Below are 18,754 nucleotides of genomic sequence, written 5' to 3' on the forward strand. Positions count from 1 at the left end.
CTGCAAATTCAGTTGAGAAAATGGAAAAACACACAGCGGAAGCAATTCGACTTCCGAGGCACGTTCGAAAACGGAAGCATCTACATCCAGGTTTTTGGCGTCCAGATTCCGAAACGTTCATCAACGGGGTATCACTGTATATAACTTATGTTGCAAATGTGATGTTCTAATATGTTGATATATACTGTACGCGAGTTGCTTTGTGACTCACATGAGTGAAAAAGTGGCATGGAAATATAATACAGTGGTACCTCAGGTTACATATGCTTCAGGTGACAGACTCCGCTATCCCAGAAATAGTGCTTCAGGTTAAGAACTTTGCTTCAGGTTGAGAACAGAAATCGGGCTCCGGCAGCGCGGCAGCAGCAGGAGGCCCCATTAGCTAAAGTGGTGCTTTAGGTTATGAACAGTTTCAGGTTAAGTACGGACCTCCGGAACGAATTAAGTCCTTAACCCGAGGTACCACTGTAAATGAAAGGACAATATTTCAACGAGTGTCAGCAAGCCCCACCCCCCTGGCCTCCGACCTTACCGTGTCAAGCACAAAAACAGACGCCTTCCGCTGAGATGGGATGAAGAGGCCAAACAGTGCCTTGTTGCCTTGGGAGTTGTGGTACAGGTAGATGTGCCGGATGCTACCTAAACAGACACGGAACAGAGCCTCACGTCAGAGAGCAGGAACTGCCTTCCCCGTTCTTGCCAGCCACCTGAGTATCGGGGGCGAGTCTTCTTACCTGGCTCCAGGTAGCTGAACTGGGCCAGGGAGCGCATCTCGAGGTGCTCCAGGTTGAAGGTTTCAGCCTCCCGGCCAGTGAGGTGCCTCACCAAGTTCCTGTTGACCATGCAGACACAGCCCAGGCGGATCAGGGCCTGCAGAAGTAATGGGATCTGGGCAGGGAGGAGAAGAGGAACTAGAGGTTACACCAGGGGTGAGAAGGACTGGCAAATCTTCTGGCAGGGTAGGATCTACTGGTAAATCTCCGGCTATGATCTGAAGTCAACCGGCAAGGGTATCTGGCCCCAGAGCTTTTTTTCAGGAGGCACTCAAGGGCATCTTTTATTCTTCTTTTTCTAGAAGAAAAGCCCTTTGGTTTTTAAAAACCCGCAGTACGAGAACTGAAGTTACAGGAAACCAGGGTGGATAAAAATCAATGTTGTTTTTTCAAAAAAAAACAAACCCCAAAAAATCATTTTTCAAAAATTTAAATTGGATTTATTTACATTTAAATTGGATTTAAACATAGTGAACTACCCAGAGCAAGATGCTCCGTGCTACTGCCTCAGAGGTTTCAAAAGGAAAGCCAAGGAGGATGCGGAATGCAGCAGGTTTCACCTGTAGCTTCTGCCTAGGTAGAGGATTTTGAAACGAGAAGCCTGAAAAAAGACATTTATGGAAGGCAAGTGAAGAGAAAGCATAAATGACACAGATGGTAGCATTTTCAAATCAACTTCAAGTCTCAAAAGAAAGAAAAAGGGGTTCTAGCCAATTCTACTCTGAGTATATCCTCCGAATTTACTATATTACATGCCCTTCACCCTAAGGGTCTCAGGGCAGGTCACATTAAAACACAAAAAACCATTTAAAACAATTATAATCACAGGAATAAGGCGGGTCTTATACACCTCAAGTGTCAATGGTGTCCATTGAGACTACTCGGACTAGCATGGGGTGCAACCCTACGTCTCATCCCCAGACCTAGAGCTCCCCTTTTCCCGCATCAGACCAGCCAAAGGGAGTTAGTTACCTGGGTCTCGTACACCCCCTCTATATCTGGGGCAGAGAGGCTGGCGTTGATTTCGTTGATGTGCTCCTGGTACATTTCCTCGGGCACAGAATACTCATAGAGGTTGTAAACCAAGTTGGAGCGAGGAAGGATCCTGTTTACCTGCAGAGATGATAACAAGGACTCAGGTGAGACCCCCCTCAAGTCTATCTGCACCTGTTTTTACCATGTGGGGCACGGATGGGTAGGTGGGTGGGTGGGCACAACCACACTCTCCTTTCCTTGTCATAGTAGTTCTGGGTCAACTGGCAACTCTGCCCCAGAATTGTAGACATCTCTCACTAGCTTCAAACAAAAAGCCTTTCGCTTTTGGACTAACCTGGCTCTGAGCTGCCAAAAAAGTCATGTGCAGTCAATCTACAGCATACAAAGGCATTATAACTCTTGAATACTTCCACGCTGTTTATTTAATATGTCTATATATTGCCTTTCCTCCAGTGAGCACAAGGTGACGTACATGATTCTTCCCCTCCCTGTTTCATCCACAAAACAGCCCTGTGAGGTAGGCTAGCCTGAGAGGCAGTGACTGGCTCACGGTCACCCAGTGAGCTTCAGGGAGTGGCTTCAGATAACCCAGTCAGATGGGCAGGGTACAAATAAAATAAAAATAATAGTAATTATTATTATTATTATTTTGGCTGAGTGAGGCCTTAAACCCTGGTCTTCCAAGCAATTAGTCTGACACTCTAACCACGACACCATACAGGCCCTCATTTTGTCCGACACAGAAATCTTCATACTGAGCATTTTGCGTGAGTAAAACCTGGTTCTAAGAAGCATTTCGCTCATTCTAAAAGGGAGGGGGAAAATATTTCACAGGAGTTCTCCTTGCCTTCCGGTGTTCCACATTCCGCCACCCCCACCCCCCGCGAAAAAACAAAGTTTTCAGTGTCAAAGGAAAAAGTCATAGGATGAATATTGATCCAGAGCAGATTCCAATGTATAGTTAGCAGAGTAAAAACTTAAACAGGATTCCCAAAAAATAGACCAGCGGCGATTGTATTTCATCCATCAGAGCTTTACTGCTACTGAAGGCAAATGAGCATAATGGTCAGAAATCCAATATATTCGGTATGGACATCCATACTGTCCATAAGAAATCCAGTTGCGGCAGACTTAACTTAAACTTACAATAACTTATAATAAGTCACCACACCAGAAGGAAATAGAAAGAGAAAGTGAAATCCAGGCTTCTTCTGGCCTTACTTTTATAGTCAGCATAACTTTGACAGAAAGGATAAGAGAACTACTGCAGTTTAAACCAGCTGTACTCATCTTCTCTGAAGGTACAACCCAAACACCATGAACCTTCTGCTTGCCTCTTTCACACAGAGCAGCTTCCAGAAGATTCTTGAATTAAGTAGAATAGGAAATATCGCTACACATCAGATCAATACTTTCTGCACTAAGAAATGCAAACTGACATTAATACCCTACTTTTCTTGGACCAAATCGCTTGCGGCAAACAGGAGATTACCGCAGTACATTTACTGCTCTCCCAAAGGACTAACTCCACGCACCTTCCGATACGCAGTGCTCTCTTCAGGTTTAGGGACGCGCTGGTTGACGTAGAAAACACGAGGGACATTCAGCTTGAGGCAGTGAAGTTCGCTTCCAATGACGGCCCACAGCTTGAAGAGGCCTGGCTGGCTGGTCTCGGCAATCTGGGGAAGAGAGATCACGTCAAGGTGGGCTTGCAAAGGCAGAGGGAGGCAAGGAAGCCGCCTGGACTATGCGGAGGCTGGAAGCACAACCCAGGGGGCAGCCCTTGATCTCATCCGGCGTGGGGGAAAGGCTTGGAAAGTGAGAAAAAGGTACAGAGGCTGTGGCATTTGCTGGCCTTTCAAAAGCTCATTAGGGCAAATGGGGTACGGCCCCACCAACTTCCACCTCCCTGCCTTCTTTCTTGCAAGCAGTCCAGGGAGTGGTCCTGCCTGTCAGCTTTCTCCACCTCCTTAGCCCTTGGAGAACAGGGATGGGGAGGCCTACGGGTTCAAAAGGGTTGGGAACCCCAACGCATTGCTAGATTTTGAACAGTAGGAGATAATATAACTGGTAGCAACCCAAACACCTAAGAAAAAGCAAGAATGAAGAACCAAGAGTAGTCCCTGCCTTCCACTGGAGGGAACCATCATGGGAATTGGGGAGCGAGGCAATATTAGGATATAGTTACGTTCCACCTTAAAAGGGACAGGCAGGACTATTGTGTGTCACATGCCTGTTTACATTTTCAGCACAGTCTGCTGGGAACTTCCGTTTTGTATATAGCTTTTGGGTTACTGCTGTTTTGCTGGAGACGAAGGGAAGCAGACATGTTTTCCTTTGTTCCTAAACCATGCTGAATAAAACGCTTGTAAATATGCTTACACACATCTCTGTCCGCCTCTTCTACTGTGAGAAGATTTACGCACTCTGCTGATAGAGCATGCATGGGTCTCTAAACGTATCTGAGGCTTGTGTTGCTAATTGATGCTGTTCCAAGGGAGACCGGCTGCCAGCCGATGGCTGGAGCAAGCTGGGGGCCTGCCAAATGCCCCCGTCTCCCCGGCAGTATGCCAACAGTAATTGGGCTAGCACAAGGATTAGCACCAGAGGTGCCAACTCGAGCAGAAGGTTTTTTGGGGGGTGATGTTCGTATGTGTGTGCAACGCCAGGAGGTGGAGCCAAACATGGTAGCAGCGCGGCTTCAATGGCTGGTTCCTCCTCTCTGGCAGTTAGCCTCCTCCTGCGGCCGCCGCCACCGCGAAGAGCTGCCAGCCACCGAAATCGCACTGTGCTCGGCTTCACGATTGGCCTCTTCTGCCTTGATTCTTCTCAACGTTGTGGGGGGCTCCCCAAAATATTTTATGGGGGAGAGCCCTTTCGATAACCCAGATGGAAATTCCCAGGTGTCAAAGGTTATTTATGTATGCTACTACTGCAGCCAGTGTTTTGTTAGCCCCCAAATGGAAAACGAGCGAGGTCCCAACCAAAGAAGAATGGCAACTTATGATGATAGGATATGCGCAACTTGCGGACCTAACATATCAAATACGAGAACAAGAACAACATAAATTTAGAGAAGACAGAAAAATGTTTATTGAATATATGGGGAAAATTGTGTACACTTGAAAACGGCAGCATTAAGATAATTTCAACAGTGTAAATGGATGGATGTAATAATGGAATACTGGATGGTTTAGTTTATGCAAAATATGCAGGGATTTATGATATGCAAAATGAACCATGGAAAGGGAAGTAGGGAAGTCATTGATTATTTTAAGGATGCTTAAATGAATATGATTACCACTAACACAACGGGGTCCCCTTCTCTTGCATGTGTCCCTCACAGTCCCTTAATTTGTTCGAGAGGGTTGGGGAAACCTCCAAAAAATATTTTGGGGTGTGTGTGTGTGGAAAGCAGGTTTAATTGCTCAATGAGAAATCCTTGTGGAACATTCACCATAGCACTATGTTGAACACAACCCAGCATCTTTATTATTTATTTCATCGCAATTACATCCCACCTGTCTTCCCTGAGGTCTCAAAGGCGGCATACGCGGTTCTATTTCTCCTGATTCAACCACAACAACCCTGTGAGGTAGGTCAGGCTGAGAGACAGCAACTGGCCCCAAATCGCCTAGCGAGTTTCAAGGCCAAGTGGGGAATTTGAACCCTAGTCCCTCCCAGATCCTAGTCTGACACTCTAACCGCTATGCTGCACTGGCTCTCTATTATCTACCTATGCCTCTGTGCATCTGACTTTATAGCATGCTCTGTCAATGGCAGTCTTAAACCCCCTCCCCTGGCAAAGAGCTCCCCCTGCCCCACGATGCTTCTTACCTGCACGATCTGCCAGGGCATGTCCAGGATGCTGCGGGCCGTTTTGCTCAGGTAGCTGCCGAGCCCCATGGAGGGCCTTGCCCTGATCAGCCCCCCGCCCAGGACCGACTCGCCATCTGCCAGCCGCCGCCTCTTGCGGCGCTCCTGGCGCTGGCGAGCCTGAACCTCCCACTTCTTCTTGTGGTAGCACAGCCAGACCAGGCGCTCCTCCTGCGGGAAAGAGTAGGAAACGGGCAATGACCATCGGGCAAACCAAATTCTAACTTTCTTCAGCTTGGGTGGAAAGTCAAATTCTTCAAATCGGAAATGGTGGGAACAAATGGCAGGAATCCTGAAAACGTTGTGCAATCTGTAATTTCTGATGGAGTCGGCATTACGCCAACATGATGCCATTACACATATCTATACCGCACACACTTGTGAAACACAGACCGCTTATAAACGTCATCTCCAACTCCTCGAAAGATTCCATCAATGGTGTATCAGAAAATTTTTACACATCACTTGGGAAGACAGGCGAACTAATGCCAGGAAGAAGTAAAGATCACCAGTGTTGAAGCAATGATTCTTCAACATCAACTTTGTTGGACTGGTCATCATTATCGTCTTCCAGAGCAACTACTCTATTCCAAACTTAAAAATGGAAGGTGTAATGCTGGTGGTCAACAAAAGAGGCTTAAAGTCTCAAGGCAATTTTTTTTAAAATGTAGTATAAACATCGAAAATTGGGAAACACTGGCCTGAGAGCACTTCAATTGGAGAACAGCCTTTACCAAAAGTGTCATGGGCTTTGAAGACGCTTGAACTCAGGACGAAAGGGAGAAACATGCTAAGAGGAAGGCACGTTTGGCAAACCCTCACCGTGATCAACTCCCGGAAGGACATGTGGATCCAGAATTGGCCTCCACAGTCACTTATGGACTCACTGTTAAGATCGTGTTCATGGAAGACAATCTTACTCGGCTACGAGTGATTGCCAAGGAAGAAGAAGAACACAGATCTATGGTGTGACAGCGTTTGGGGCTTTTGTTTAGAGAAAAGGCACGCAAGTTGTGGCGTAACAATAGCCGATAAAATTCTGCATGGCGTGGAGAGAACGGATAAGAGAAAAGCTTTTCTCCCTCTCTCACAACATGGGCGCATCCAATGAAGCTGAATCAGGAAAGGAAGCCCTAGTGCATAGCTGCAACTATGGAATTTTCATCAAGTCAGATGGCTTAGACAGGTAAAGCTGTCAATGGGTTCTAACCCCGACGGCTGCATTCTACCTCCAATGTTGACGGCAATATGCTTCTGAATACCAGCAAATGGAAATCGCGGTAGGGGAGTGTCAGCTGCGCTCAGGTCCTGCTTGTGGATCCCAGAGGCATCTAGTTAGCCCCTGGTTCACCAGGATGCTCTACCAGTAGAGCCACTGACCTGATACAGCTGGCTTTTTTTAAGGTTCATATACGGTAGGATGTTGCTGCTTCCCCATCGTCCATCCCCAGCCCCAGAGCAATCCTTTGTTCCTCTATTTAAATGAAGTTCTCTCCTTCTGCTACCTTACCTTGGTGGTTCCACTGGGAGGTGGCGGGCCCAAGATCTCCCTCCAGGACTGCGTTAGTTCCGAATTCTGGGACTGCTGCTGGCTCTCTTCTGCTGTAGGGATGCGTTTACGTTTATTCGAGATGGGGACCCCCGGCTGCAGAGACTTGGCGACCCCAAAATCTTCCATGTCAGCCACCTGCGTGGAGGGCGTGCCCTCCTGGATTACATTGGCAGAGACCTGCGAGGAAACACCGGAAGGTGGATAGTACAATGATGGAATCCTCCTTGACTTGAGCAACCCAGTTACCCACAAAAACTGCCCGTGGCCTCCACCTTCTTCTCAGCTCTGGGATAAAAGTATGTTTTACCTGCAGATGCCCATCTCAGAAAGCACAGGTTTATTTTTATTACAAAAATGAAAAACAGCCTCAAGGGACTGCCATCTTAAACAAAGAACAGATGAGATGTAAAAATAAAACTGACCATTTTGAAACCTATATACAGTGGTACCTTGGTTCTCAAATGCCTTCGTACTCAAACTTGGAACCCAAACACGGCAAACTCAGAAGTGTTCCGGTTTGCGACCTTTTTTTGGAAGCCAAACATGCTCCATTTTGACTGCCACACTTTCAATTTGAGTGCCACACTTCCATTTTGAGTGTTACACTGAGGTTTGTCTGTTTTTGCTGTTAATTTTGTTTTTGTTTCTGCAGCTTTTTGTTTTTGTGGAACCCAGTTCAGATACTGATTGTGTGACTGTGGTACATTGTTTATTGCTTTCGTTTTATGGATCAATGGTCTTGTTAGATAGTAAAATTCAAGTTAAATTGCTGTTTTAGGGGTTGTTTTTAAAAGTCTGGAATGGATGAATTCATTTTGCATTACTTTCTAGGGGAAAGCGGGCCTTGGTTTTGGAATGCTTTGGTTTTGGAACAGACGTTTGGAACAGATTACGTTTGAGAACCAAGGTACTACTGTAGAAAGCAATCAGAGGCCAGGACTATAATTTATGCACATTTATTTGGAAAACAAGTCCTAGTGAACAAAGTAGGAATTACTTCCAAGTAAACATGATGAGGCAGACATTTACTACAACTCATTTTGTGTGTGTGCGTGTGTAAATGCATTTTAATTAAAAAACTGGATTCATTTTTTTAATCCACCCTGTTGCAGGGAGAGCCCTGACACTCTTACCTGTCTCTTGCCCTCACTTGTGAACAGCTCACTGATTTTCTTCTGCTTGTACATGTCATTCTTTTCCAAGAGCTTCTTGTGGAGCCAGTCGGGGTGTCGGACGCGAGGAACGGGGTTTTTTACCTGACGGGACACCGCATTTGTTATATATTTGGGAGGCTCCCTCTGACTTTCATTCTGCCTGATCCTGTGAGGATACTACTGTTTTTGACCAGAAGCAGAAGGAAACTAGCTATGCTAGAACACAAGACACTTGCACTGACAGTGCTGACATCCAAATCAGAGACCCGTAGCGCAGAAACCCCAGCTTCTTAGCTTTTGGTCCCCAAAAACCAATCACAGAGGAGTAGAAATGTTTTAAATAATTAGCTCTGGAGTCCCAGGTGTGCTCTGAGGAGTGCACAGAGCTCTCGTGCATTTGGAAAAGGCTGGGGTCAGTTCCATGCAGGAAGCTCCTACCTTTCTGAAATGAATGGGAACACTCAGGGAGCTAGCTCAATTTTGGAGCTTTGAGTTTTTAGCTAGCTATTGGACCAGAGCAACTAAGTGTGAGAGTTCTGCAGCCACCTCCTGCGTCTCGTAACATCCTGGGGGAGCCCACAGCCCTTTAGCCACGAACCCGACAGTTTACCTGCTGCAGGGCTGCTGGGATGGTGATGATTTTCTGAATTGTGCTGCCCAGTCTCTCGATGTAATAGTCCCAATCCAGGATCTACAAGAAGAGGGACAAGAGGATTTGGGTCTAGTCCAAGGCTGGGGACAAGAGGTGTGCCACAGTCCGCCTCGAGTCACAAACTGCCGCAGGACAGCCCCACACTGCTTACCGTCCGGATGTCAAAATCCTGCAGGGAGGGGCTCTTGAGCCATTTCCGGAGATAGTGCCTGCGGACCGAGAGCTCAGCCTGGAAAATGGCAAGCGGAATAGCCCTGGGGAAAATAAATCAAAACACATCACTTCTATTTCCAGAAGAGGAGCGGCCTTGTCAGTCTGTTGCATCTTAAAGACTATATGGTTTGTATCCGATGTTCGTTCTACTCAGAATAAACCCATTCAGTTGACCAAACAAAAGTTAGTCATGACAATTACAGTCATACTTTGGAAGTCGAACGGAATCCATTCCGGAAGTCCGTTCGACTTCCAGAATGTTCAGAAACCAAACTGTGGCTTTTGATTAGCTGCAGGGAGCAGCTTCAGATAATCGGAAGCCACGGAGGACGTTCAGGTTCCAAAGAACGTTTGCAAACCGGAAGGCTCACTTCTGGGTTTGTGGCGTTCGGGAGCAAAAATGTCTGAGTACCAAGGTGTTCAGGATCCAAGGTACGACTGTACTTTAAACCAGTCTACTCTGAGTAGAATGAACTTTTACCAGCTGTGTCTGGTTTGCCAGCTATGGCTGTTCCTGGGCAGGGATAGCCTTGGCCACTGCAGTCCACGGGCATTTAAGGCTGTATGACGGCAATGCGATTTATGTGGAGCTGTCCTTGGTCCTGTTATGGAATGGTGGGAATGGTGCATCCATAATGCTATGCAAAGGGTTAATGCTGTAGCATAGAATCCTGTGATGTCATATTGAGGCATTCCCCCAGCCCCAGTTCTGTTATCAACTATGTGTGTGAGTTTTAACTGTGAGAGCAGCAAGTGTGTTGTGTTATGCTGTCGCTTGCCTCAAAGCCAGTCTGTAAACATCAGTCAGTCTCAAGATACAAATTCCTGTAAATATGTTTCAGCAACGTATTCTCTACCTCTCTTGTACATTCAATCTGACAAGAACAAGTACAGCAAGTCAAAGCCTTTATGTTATTTTTAAACTTTAGAACTCTTGCTTGGTTTTTCCTGGGGGGGAAAGAGAACTATTTAAAATAGTAATAATAATAAGAATTTATTATTTATACCTCGCCCATCTAGCTGGGTTTCCCCAGCCACTCTGGGCGGCCCCAACAGAATATTAAAAACACGATAAAAAAACAAGGATGCTTTCAGATGTCTTCTAAAAGTCAGATAGTTCTCTATCTCCTTGACATCTGATGAGAGGGCGTTCCACAGGGCAAGTGCCACTACTGAGAAGGCCTTCTGCCTGGTTCCCTGTAACTTCACTTCATGCAGGGAGAGAACCGCCAGAAGGCCTTCGGAGCTGGACCTCAGTGTCCGGGGCTGAACGATGGGGGTGGAGGGTCAAATGACCTGGGGCAACTTCCACACAATGCTGTAAAGTATAATTACTAGCTGGTGCAGAATGCTGCAGCCAGGGGGCTGATGGGGGCATCTGGCCAACGGTATGCAACATTTGGAACAAAAGTGGGGTTATCATTTTTGCTTTTTACTATGTTAAGCATTTTGTGTTTTCATAAACTGCCCTGTGCTCCTCGCATGAAGGGTGTTATAGAAATTTAATAAATAAAGACCACAACATCTGCACTGGCGGCCCATCTGCCAGCTTCAAGGTCCTTGCGTTAGGTTACAGAGCCCTGAACAACTTAGGTCCAGGGTACCAGCTGAACTCTTCTACTCCAGTTCAACAGCCAAAATCATCTGCAGGAGATTTGGTCATTCCTTGAGTTGGTGAGGCTCATTTCACAGCAACAAGAAACTGAGCCTTTCACATCAACGGCCCAGCATTGTGGAATACGCGTGCCCCTCTGATTGATAAATACCTCTCTGTCACCGGGGATCCTTCTGGCTTCTTAGAAATGATAAACCGGCAGCTCAGACCAGCATCCTTCACCATCTGATCCCCCAGGAACTCAGCCAGGCGCTTGGCAGTACTGATGGAAGTGGATTTTTGCTCCCCATAATCCTCCAGCTTGCGAGACATGGACCGGTTCTCCGAGATAAGCTCAAACAACTCTGAGTCAGGCATATTGGCAGCCTGGAAAAAAGAGAGAAGGGAACGCTTGCACGTGCCAGCCACATTCCCCTCCTGGACCACTTTGGAGGCAGGGCAACTCAGCATCCCATGTTGGCTGCACTAAAAGCTCTGAAGGCTGCAGGAAGCCTGGGAGATGCCCGTGTGTGGAAGGGGAGAAGAGGACTTTACAGCAGCAACAGGAACCTAGGGGGTTTTGCCCTTAACTGGTCACCAGTTCCCTGTTATCTTCATCCCCAATGCCCGGCGTGGAGAGATTTGACTATACCATCCTAGGAAAGCCGGAAGACTCACCTTGGAGCCTCAACCCACCTTGCTGTAGAGCACATCCAGCCAGTAGTCAGCCACTTTGGCGACGGAGGCATAAACCTCTTCCAAAGTGGTGCCTTTCAGGAAGGCCTCAAAGACGGATGACTGGAAGATCTTGACCAGCTGCAGCTCCCCCCGCCGCTTCACCTCAAACCCCTTTAGCTCAGCCAGGGAGCCGTCCTCGTTGAACACAGCGTACCTGGCGTGGAGCAAAATAGTCAGCCTGTGCATGGTTGGCACCTTCCCTCTCCTGTAACACCCCCCCCCCACCTTTTTACCAGTGGTGTCTTGTGTCCATTGGGACTGATAGGGCAGAAAGCAAGGAGCCCAACAGCAGGTGGCGCCACAGCCAATGAGAGGCGGAGGCAACTAAGACTAGTTTTGTCCCCCTCCTCCTCCCTGCTGAGTTCTACAAGGGGCAACGCTGAAAGGGAGGAGGAGGAAGCTTGCTACGCCCTGGGGCTGGTTGTAAGTAAAAAAGGCAGGTGGGGGCTGAGTAAGGGTAAGAGCCCACTTTGTCCCAGTGCCTCCACTATCTGTTGCCCTCCAGGTATTTTGGACTATAGTTCCCACGTGGGACCGGCACCCCCTTTGCCCTAATGGACCAGTCTTCACGGCTTCTTACTAACTAGAAAGGAGGGAGCTCTGAAAATGCCCATCCATTAAGGATCTAGCAGCGATATTTCAAGTCCTGCCATCTTCCAGGTTCAGCTTTGCTGCCTGCCGGTATCCCTGAGCCGAGGAGGAGCTGCCTCCCCAGACCTCACCTTTTCTTCAGCTTCTTGCCCTCTTCCTTGGAGGCGGGGAGAATCATGGCCAAGTATGGGCCGTCCACTTCAAAAAAGATGCTGTTCTCCGAGCGGGAAACGTAGGAGAGCGAGGCCGGGTCCACCAGCTCCTGGTACTGATCGTTTGTAAACCCTTCCTGCAAGTAAGTGACACATACGCTGGGCGCTTCGGCCTTGCAGGCTCATGCTGCACCCCAGAACAATTTAACGGGAGGGCTGGAAGGAAGCTATATATGATGCAATTCCTGCAGGGGGGAAGCTAAATGTCAAACATACCCATGGTTTCCATGCCCTGTTTCCAGACTGTCTTTATGGAAGACCCCCCCCTCCCAAATCCTGTCAATTCGACTTGCCCCTGCTGAGGATAAAGGCTTGAGGTCCCTCACCTTCACCATGATGTTCAGCATAGCACCTGGATAGGAGATTGTCACTTTGGGCTTCTTGGCGTGGGTTGATTTGATGACAAAGTTTTCCGGGAAGCTGTTTGGAAGCACACACCAGATCCCGTCTGTGTCCAGCTCCAGTGGCCTCCTGAGGAAAAATGGGAGAGGCGTTTCCATATGGGAGCCCAGAGGGCACTCTGCAAAAGCAACCACCTTATGAGGAATGGTTGCAGCAATCGGAGCTTTTCAGTTTAAGAGAAAAATCGAGAAAGATGTAGTGATTTATAAAATTATGCATTGCAAGGAGAGAAAGCGGATAGAGAAATGCTTTTATCCATCCCGTAACGTTAGAACTCGTGGTCATCCGAGGAAGCTTATCGTTGGAAGCTTGGGGACAGATAGAAGAAAAGAGCTTTTCACACAGTGCATAGTTAAAACTATGGCCACCAACTTGAATGGCTTCAAAAGAGGTTTGGACAAATCAATGGAGGACTATGGATAACTACTAGTCATGATGGCTATTTAGCTCTGCCTTGACGGTCAGAGACAGCAAATGATTCCTAATACCAATTGCAGGGAACTGCAGGATGGGAAAATGTGTCTCCACCCCCATCGCTCGGACCTCATCACTGAAGTCCAGCTCTGAGGGCCTTCTGGCGGTTCCCTCACTGCAAGAAGTGAGGTTACAGGGAAGCAGGCAAAGGGACTTCTTGGTAGTGGAACACCCTCCCTTCAGATGTCAAGGAACTAAACAACTATCTGGCATTTAGAAGACATCTGAAGGTAGCCCTGTTTAGGGAAGTTTTATAATGTTTGATGTTTTATCGCTTTATTATTATTAATAATAATATTCTGTGGGGAGCCACGCAGAGTGGCTGGGGAAACCCAGCCAGATGGGCGGGGTATATATAAATCATCATCATCATCATCATCATCATCATCATCATGTGCTTGGGTCCTGCCTGAGGGTTTCCTACAGGCATCTATCAACCACTGCGAGAACAGGATGCTGGACTAGATGGGCCATTGGCTTGATCTAGCAGGTTCATTTGTTGTTATGAAAGCTGATGAAGTTTACAAAAGCAACAGTCTGCAGAGACACACTGTGGGTCTTCATCCCTCGCTCTCTGAGTTGCTTAAGAGACCTGCTTCTTTTTCTGGGCCAAGGCAGTTAGGAGCAGACCATGGGGCGGTGTGCCTTTGAGTCCAGATCCAGATCCAGACCAGATCCCTTGTGGTTAGAGACAGATGAGATCCAGAGCTGGACAATTCATCTTTGTGTCATTTTCTTTTCTTTTCTGTGTTTACACATAGCAACCTTCCTCTTAAAGGAGCCCTGGACAACACACCACAGCAAAACACAAAACAAAACCATAGGAAAAGCACAGTCATCCATGAAGAAGGAGCAAACCACCTTCGAGCAACAGGCACACAACATCCAAGCTCAGAATCTCCTCGCCTCCAGCTGCCGCAGCCAGCCACCATTCAACTACTCACCCAATTTGCTCTATCAGCTCCCTGGCCTGTGTGATGATGTTGGCGCCAGTGAAGCAGACAATGCCAGCCATTTCCATGGAGTACCACCGAGCTCTGCGTAGGGGAGAGGACTAGTGAGAACAGGAAGAGCCACTCTGGGTCAGCAGCTTTGCAAACAAGGCTTGAGCGAACTAATTATTGTAAACTTGGCTTGAGGACTGATCTGCTAAAATTGAGGCCAACAGTATGAGCTGGGAGGTCTCCTGGTCAAGGAGCTCCAGTATTTATTTATGTGCTTGGGGGCTGCTTCGCCCTGCTCACATTGCTTGCCAATCCCACCCCCTCCTTCACACCTCACCCAAGTGCCCCACATCCTCACTGCTCCTCAGTGTCCCTCCAACCCTGCTTCATTCAAATGTCTGCCATTGCTTAAAACCCACCTTTTCTCTTTTGCTCCACTCCCTGGCTTCATGCAAATCCAGGATTGTGATGCAGAACTACAAATCCTGCAGCAGGGGCTGCATGATGACAGCCTTACATTTTTATGTGTATAGGAGGAAATGCTTCATTTAATTGTACTAGGGTTTAGTTGTCTTAATATTGAACATTTAAAGGCCCATAAACTGCACCAACTGGGAGCCGAGGCAGGGGCAGGTTTTAAAAGGGCCATTTAAAGATCCACCAGCAGCCACACTCTGGTTCCCCCCTCACCCTTTGCGCATGACGTATCCGTAAAAGGAGTTGAGGATGCACTTGTGTGCCAGCTGCAGGGAGTCGTACAAGATCTCCATGTTCTTGCAGCGCTTCGCTTCCGAGGCGTCACCCGACTCCATGGCGGCAGCCAGCTTCTTCTTCCACACCTGGGAAAGGCAGAGGAAAAAGGGCCTGTGACTCAAGCAAGCCGTGGGCTATTGTCTACCTTTGCTTCAGCTGGTTTCCATCCTCTGTCTTTTCCTTCCACATCCCTTTTCTTGGATGCCTGTCTCCTCCACCCCCTGTAAACCCATGTTGACAAAAGCTTCTGTATATTACAGAAGGCACATGGATTGCATGCCCAGAGCTTAGTTGCAAATAGAAACATTTTATGTGTATCTAGGTAAAGGTAAAGGGACCCCGACCATTAGGTCCAGTTGTGACCGACTCTGGGGTTGCGGCGCTCATCTTGCTTTATTGGCCGAGGGAGCCGGTGTACAGCTTCCGCGTCATGGGGCCAGCATGACTAAGCCGCTTCTGGCGAACCAGAGCAGTGCACGAAAACGCTGTATACCATCCTGCTGGAGTGGTACCTATTTATCTACTTGCACTTTGACGTGCTTTCGAACAGCTAGGTTGGCAGGAGCTGGGACCGAGCAACGGGAGCTCACCCCGTCACAGGGATTTGAACCGCCGACCTTCTGATTGGCAAGTCCTAGGCTCTGTGGTTTAACCTATAGCGCCACCCGCGTCCCTTATGTGTATCTAGCAATCAACTAATATACAAGAATTTGTCTGTTAAATCTGTGAGTATGATGAAAACTTGATATAAATCAAAGCTTTTTTATTAAATTTATTTAAAGTATTTATATACCACTCAATATTCAGAATTTCTATTCAAGCATTCTGGCCCCAGGAACCACAGCATCCCCTTTCAGCACCCACCAGCAAGGAGACATCAGCCTGGCTATAAATGCCTGTCTGCATCTCATTGCTTTATGAACGTAAAGATCACCATGAACACCTTTAGAAACGCACCTTTTTGCTACTCTAACGCAAATCTGACAAAATAAAAATAAAAAGCACCTTATGCAGCCCCTTGAACTCGTAGCGGCGGTCGCGAAAGGCCCGCACGGTGTCCACATAGAAGGAGTTTTCCCGCTGGCAGATGGTGGTGACACGCTCCTCAACCTTCGTCACGTGGATTTTCTTGTAGGCTTTGCGGCAGTAATCTGGGCAAGAGGTGTGGCAGAGGCGGTTCACTTGCAATTTATTCTGGAACGTTCAACACTTCCCAAACTTATTTCATTTCAAAATGTTTATATGCCACTTGATAGTTTAAAAAACACACACCTCAGCTTGCAAAAATAAGTTTAAAAATTAAATTTTCAGTAAAAAAAATAGCTAAAAACAATGAAAATCAATTAACTGAAAACAGATCAAAACCCATGCCGACATTCTACATGTCTGGATGGGCTGTGCCTAAACAAAAATGTGCCCAGTAGGTAATAAAAAGAGTGTAGCCAAGGCACCCGCCTGACGTCAATAGGCAGGGAGTTCCAAAGTGTTGCTGCTTCCACACCGAAAGACTGATTTCTTACAAATGCAGGAGTATTATGTGGCACCTGTAACAGTGCCAGTTCTGTAGATCAAAGCAGTCGAGTGGGCATAATATATGGGGGTAATGTGACAAACTGTTAAGGTGACAAGCTGTTAAGGGCTTTAAGTACTAATACAGTGGAACCTCGGCTCCCAAACGCCTTGGGAGCCGAACATTCTTGTTCCTGAATAATCGGAAACCAGAAGTTATTGTTCCGGTTTTGAATGTTCTTTGGAAGCTCCTGCAGCCAATTGGAAGCTGCGCCTTGGTTCCCAAACCGTTTTGGGAGTCGAACGGCCTCCCGGAATGGATTAAGTTCGGGAACCAAGGTTCCACTGTAGTAACACCTTCTCTGCTCACCACTAGAAAGAGCTCTGGTTTGGGGCTGGCAGCTGACCCCAGACCCCAAGTCCTCTAGCGCTAAAGGGCATAGCAGGGAAAAGGTAGGGGCTGAATCCAAGAAAATAAAAGCTTCAAGACACCCCAAGCCATAACCATGTACAAACTCTACTGTGGTGCGGAAAAAGGTTTGCTCTCTTATCAGCTCAGAGATGGAAGACAAAGTCCCTACCAGAGAGGAATGGCAAACCAAGCTGTTGGACTATGCAGAAATGGTAAAACTGATTGGAAAACTCAGGAACCAAGAGGACAAAAACTTTTTTAAAGAATGGGAAAAATTTTAGAATTTATTTAGGAGACCACTGCAAGCAGATGGAAACATTAGCAGGATTTTAATCCCACTTGTAATGCAACAAATACCATGGATAATTTGGATTGATAGAAAATATAGAGAAAGGAATAAAATACAGTTGATAATGTTGATAATAGGAACCATGGAAGGGGTGGGGGGAAGTCGCGAGATTCAAGCCATCTCTCTATATATGGATATACATTCAAATACAGTGGTGCCTCGCAAGACGAAATTAATTCGTTTTACGAGTTTTTTCGTAGAGCGAGTTTTTTCGTCTTGCAAAGCACCACGGTGGGGAGGGGTGGGGAGAAGCAGGGCAGCTGCCGCAGCCGGTCCTTGGACTCACCCGCACCTTGTGGACACCGCGAAACGTGGCTGCTGGAGGGCGGCGGGGCTCAGGAGCGCGACTCCGGCTGCGGCGCTGGCTGCTGGCGACAACAGCTCCTGAGGGGAGTGCGCGAGGGCGGTGGGCAGCAGCACGAGGCAGCCGGAAGGTCGGCCGAAGGTGGGAGGGAGCTGGAGGAGCCGTCAGCAGGAAGGTGGGAGGGAGCTGGAGGAGCGGGGAAGCGAGCGTGCGACCGTCGCCATGACAGGAGAGGCAGGGCTGTTTCGTCTAGCGAAGCAAGCCCTTAGGAAAATCCGTCTTGCGAAGCACCTCAGAAAATGAAAAACCCTTTCGTCTAGCGGGTTTTTCGTCTTCCGAGGCATTCGTCTTGCGGGGTACCACTGTAAAAATGATTTCAAAAAAGAAGAAGAAAAAAAGGTTTGCCTTCACCTGCCAAGCGCTTCTTCTCGTATTTCGCTTGCTCCTCCCGGGACAGCTCGTGGAACACCCGGGGCGGTCCATCTGGGAAGAGAGGGGGGAACTTCTCCGACTCCAGCTGTTGCTGGATGCGATGGTACTCGCTGCGGCTCGCGGGCACTGCAAGGGGAAAAGAGAAGGGGTGGGGGGAGGAAACAACTCAGCTGACAATCACTCCAGACTGCGAGAGGGGGTTTTATACACAGCAGAGGAACCGCGCCAAGTTGCATACGAGTCAGCAGAAGGGAAAAGACTCACTGAATTCTCCTCTCCACTGCCAGGTCATCCGCCGCTGACAGTTGGCGCCTGGTTTGTTGAAGTCGCAGGCGGCGCACGTGGCCTCGTTCACCATCGCCGAGGGCTGAAGGGAGGGAAGCAAAGCAGAGGGGGGGGGGGAATAAAGGCACAAGTACATTTAAATAAATAAAAGTAAGTTTTTAGGCCAGGCAAGGTTGGATCCTGCCTCTAGGAAAGCAGCAGGTAGACCCAGGACCCAGGATGCTTTTGCGGGATTAAGTCTCAATTATTAAATTTCTACACCATCCTTCAGCCGAAGTTTACAGGGCAGTTTAAATCTAAAAACAAACGTATGTACCATAACAACTAACAGAAACCCTCAGTTTAAAAGGAAAAGAGGAATGTTTTGGCCTGGTGCCTAAAGATATGTAAGGCAGGTGCCAGGTGAGCCTCCCTGATGTTTACTGTGTGTGCCAAAGCCCTGCTGCACCTGTGTTTTGAACTCAAACAGATACTATGGGCAGCAGAGGACAGAGCACTCTATTCCAGCCCTCCTCTCCTGCGCTGCATACTCTCAAGCA

At 47.8% G+C, this 18,754-nt stretch overlaps 1 protein-coding gene across 3 annotated transcripts in view; it reads right to left on the reverse strand.

Annotated features, from left to right (window-relative positions):
* Positions 1–18,754, reverse strand: part of POLE (DNA polymerase epsilon, catalytic subunit) — a 56,063-nt gene that overhangs the window by 17,585 nt on the left and 19,724 nt on the right. For all 3 annotated transcript variants that reach the window (XM_083417503.1, XM_083417505.1, XM_083417504.1), the window contains 18 exons: positions 18,195–18,297; positions 17,910–18,056; positions 15,930–16,075; positions 14,862–15,010; positions 14,172–14,264; positions 12,678–12,822; positions 12,271–12,428; positions 11,507–11,702; positions 10,983–11,197; positions 9,155–9,257; positions 8,962–9,042; positions 8,331–8,453; positions 7,156–7,374; positions 5,607–5,816; positions 3,305–3,448; positions 1,746–1,886; positions 735–888; positions 533–639 (listed from right to left, as the gene is read on the reverse strand). In XM_083417503.1, coding sequence (XP_083273629.1) covers positions 533–639; positions 735–888; positions 1,746–1,886; positions 3,305–3,448; positions 5,607–5,816; positions 7,156–7,374; positions 8,331–8,453; positions 8,962–9,042; positions 9,155–9,257; positions 10,983–11,197; positions 11,507–11,702; positions 12,271–12,428; positions 12,678–12,822; positions 14,172–14,264; positions 14,862–15,010; positions 15,930–16,075; positions 17,910–18,056; positions 18,195–18,297 — 2,634 coding nt within the window. The remainder of the gene's footprint in view (positions 1–532; positions 640–734; positions 889–1,745; positions 1,887–3,304; positions 3,449–5,606; positions 5,817–7,155; positions 7,375–8,330; positions 8,454–8,961; positions 9,043–9,154; positions 9,258–10,982; positions 11,198–11,506; positions 11,703–12,270; positions 12,429–12,677; positions 12,823–14,171; positions 14,265–14,861; positions 15,011–15,929; positions 16,076–17,909; positions 18,057–18,194; positions 18,298–18,754) is intronic.

This window comes from Podarcis tiliguerta (assembly GCF_965153285.1).
Source record: "Podarcis tiliguerta genome assembly, chromosome: 16".
NCBI classification, from domain to species: domain Eukaryota; kingdom Metazoa; phylum Chordata; class Lepidosauria; order Squamata; family Lacertidae; genus Podarcis; species Podarcis tiliguerta.